Here is a 3162-nt window from a genome sequence, read left to right on the forward strand (position 1 = left end):
CCCCCAACCCCACCTCGCCTCTCACCCCCTCCAGCACGGGATATTACTGCCTGGTGCGCTCTCTGCGGTCAGTGTTGGTGTGCAGCTGGTGTCGTGTGATGATCACATCTCTTCTTGCACCCGGTTACCCCATTCTCCCCATCCTCCCCCTCCTCCTTTCCCAGTCTCTCTCTCTCTCTCTCTCACACACACACACACTCACTTCATACCCCTCTACACTTACACTCTCTATCTTACTCCAGGCCTCTGGGCTGTCGTGTCTTTCCATCCGCCCGTCTGTCCGCGGCCTGCCAACCCCGCCGCCCCCAACCACCCCCACTCCACAGCTGTTGGGACTGCAGTACGCATGGTCTCTACCGCTGCTGCACCGCGCGTAATACTTTAGAAGAGCAGAGTCGTTGGCTGTGTACGGCCGTTTATTATCCGTTTCCGACATGGCCATTAGCGGCTGGCTGCTGGCGCTGGCCTGGCCGCTCTGGTCATGTTTTGAATACCGCTTGGAGGGGCCACAGCCCCCCCCCCCACACCACCACCCCCTATAGCCTAGGTCCGCTGTGTCGGCCGGTAGTGATGGATTCCTGTCCTATGGGTGTCCCATTCGGGCTGTTTCGGCTGTTTCGGGGTGTTTCGGGCTGGCCTATCCCGAGTTTGTTGCAATTTGAAGTATTGATGCGAGTTTCCAATTTTCATGTAAGACTTATTGTTTTGATGCGTTTTAATGATTATATCTGTTCAGAATGTTTTATGTGTTTTCTGAAAATGATGATTTTAAAATTATGCATTTTCGTCTGTCACGAAAATCAGTCAAGTCGTCAAGAAAGAGGATTCAGAGCATATTTTGTTCATTCTTTTATTTGGTCAGTCTTATCACAAACACTTTTGACTAGCGACTATCCTGTAGCATGGTAATGATGCACGATGGTTCTAGATCTTGAAGTTCCACAAACGATTTCCGGCAGAACCAGTTTAGCGCTTGCGAATGGGGAGAGTGCTGCCGAAGGAGCCGCCGAAGGAGCTGCCGAGGGAGCTACCGAAGGAGCTGCCGAGGGAGCTGCCGAAAGAGCTGCCGAGGGAGCTGCCAAGAGAGCTGCCGTAGCCATATGCGCCGCCGTAGCTGCCAAGGCTGCTGTAACCCAGAGAGCCGCTCCCAAGGCTGCTGTAACCCAGAGAGCCGCTGCCGAGAGAGGCGCCACCATAGGAGCCAAGGGAAGCACCACCGAAGGAGCCGAGGGAAGCGCCACCGTAGGAGCCGAGGGAAGCGCCACCGTAGGAGCCGAGGGAAGCGCCACCGTAGGAGCCGAGGGAAGCTCCACCGAAGGAACCAAGGGAAGCGTCACCGTAGGAGCCGAAGGAGCCGAAGGAGCTGGTGGAGCCAAGAGACAGAGCGGGGGAAGCGCTGTAGGAGATGGCAGGGGCGGAGGCGATCACGGGGGCGCTGTGGGCGATGATGGGAGCGCTGTGGGCGATGATGGGCACCTGGACGGGGTGGGGCACAGGCACGGCAACCTTGTTGACGACGGGCACGGCCACGGGGGTGTGGACGGGCACGGGGACGTTCTCGTGGACGGCAACGGGCACGGGCTGGGCAACCTTCACCTCGTAGGGCTTGTCGACGTGCACGGGATAGGGCTTGTCGACGTTGTAGGGCTGGGGCACGGGAACCTCGACGGGGTAGGGCTTGTCGACCTTGTAGGGCACGGGGTAGGGCTGCTCAACGGGGATCTTCCTCTCCACGGTCACGGTGTAGGGCTTGGCATAGGGGGTGGCGATCTTCCTCACGATGTCAGTGTGGTGGTGCTCGGACACGATGTGGGGGGCAGGGAGGGCGATGGCGGGTGCAGCAGCAGCAGTAACGGAGACGGAGTCCAGGGCAGCGCCACTGTAGCCGGAGCCATAGCTGGCACCAGATCCGTAGCTTGCGGCGGAGGTGAAGTCAAGACCGGACTTTAAGCTAGCAGAGCCAGAGCCATAGCTGGCACCGGAGTTGTAGCCGAGTCCGGATCCAAAGCTGGCAGATCCGGAACCGTAGTTGGCACCAGAGCTGTATCCGAGGCCAGATCCGAAGCTAGCAGATCCGGAGCTGTAGCCAAGTCCGTTTCCGTAGTTGGAAACAGAGTTGTAGCCGCGGGACTTGATGCCTGAGTTGTAGTCGGATCCGGAGTTGGAGTCGACCTGAGTGCCGAAGCTGAACCCAGACAGGGCACGCTTCTTGTGGTGCTTCTCCTCGGCGGAAGCAACCACCGCCAGCAGGACGACACAGGACAGGATCTGCAGGAAAATAAAGAAACTTGTAGCAAGGTGCAACCGACCCCTTAAACACACACTAGCTTACGAGCAGATCTACTTACGAAAGTCTTCATGTTGTGAAGTGCTACTCCCGAGCTGCTGCTGCTGAGAGAGCTGTAGTGGATGTGATGCTTCTACCAGAGCGAGAAACGTCTTATATAGTCCGCAGTTCTGTCCATTAGAATTCTAAGGTCAATGTCGGCCCGAAGCACGTCTCTTCCTTTTTTGGTCCAGTTGTGCCAACGGTTTGCGACGGAACAGTGGGTGATGCGCCTCTGTGCGAAACGCGTTGTTTTATTTTAGTGAATCCGCGATTCGCTACAAGGTTCTCCAGATAATAATAGCAGATGTGCTTCCCTGTTTCGCAAAAAACACTGTCTGGGACCCAATCGAGAGCATCATTACCTATGAATATTCGAACCGATGGTACGGAGGGATGTCAAAATCTCTGTACTTTTTCTATGTGCATGCATTACTTTACTGTGCAAAATATCCTCGTAAATTTAGAACATTTGTTGTCACTTTTAGAGAAAATGTATAATGTTGATTTTTGTCAGCTCATTCTTGCTTGGCGGTCAAAACTAAATCGATGCAAATTGTTTGTAATTTTACAATGTTTAACTAGTATTTCTACACACGTATTTGAAAACGTTTTAGTAAATCTACAATAATTTTCACGGTGATTGCAACTGAATAATAATATTTTTTTGTCATGTTTTGTACCGCATGCTGCGGGATGGCCTATCCCTTCATTCGCATGCGTTCCATGAGTGCTGCGGGCTGGCCTACCCTTACCTTGGCAGGCGCTCTCGGGTGCTGCGGGATGGCCTATCCCTTCGTTCGCAGGCGCTCCATGAGTGTTGCGGGATGGCCTAC

The 3162-nt window shown here is 54.5% G+C and overlaps 2 protein-coding genes across 4 annotated transcripts in view; one reads left to right on the plus strand and one right to left on the minus strand.

The window, feature by feature from the left end:
* Positions 1-3162, plus strand: part of LOC113218186 (secretin receptor-like) — a 100762-nt gene that overhangs the window by 70625 nt on the left and 26975 nt on the right. The gene's annotated exons all lie outside the window — the stretch shown is intronic.
* On the minus strand, positions 835-2436 carry LOC113218188 (uncharacterized PPE family protein PPE40-like). The gene is made up of 2 exons (XM_026438433.2): positions 2349-2436; positions 835-2268 (listed from the first exon to the last, which is right to left on the minus strand). Exons 1-2 carry the CDS (start codon positions 2358-2360, stop codon positions 967-969), a joined length of 1314 nt encoding a protein of 437 aa, XP_026294218.2. The 5' UTR covers positions 2361-2436; the 3' UTR covers positions 835-966.

This window comes from Frankliniella occidentalis, unplaced genomic scaffold, assembly GCF_000697945.3.
Source record: "Frankliniella occidentalis isolate FOCC.00 unplaced genomic scaffold, Focc_3.1 Scaffold6, whole genome shotgun sequence".
In the NCBI taxonomy this organism is placed as follows: domain Eukaryota; kingdom Metazoa; phylum Arthropoda; class Insecta; order Thysanoptera; family Thripidae; genus Frankliniella; species Frankliniella occidentalis.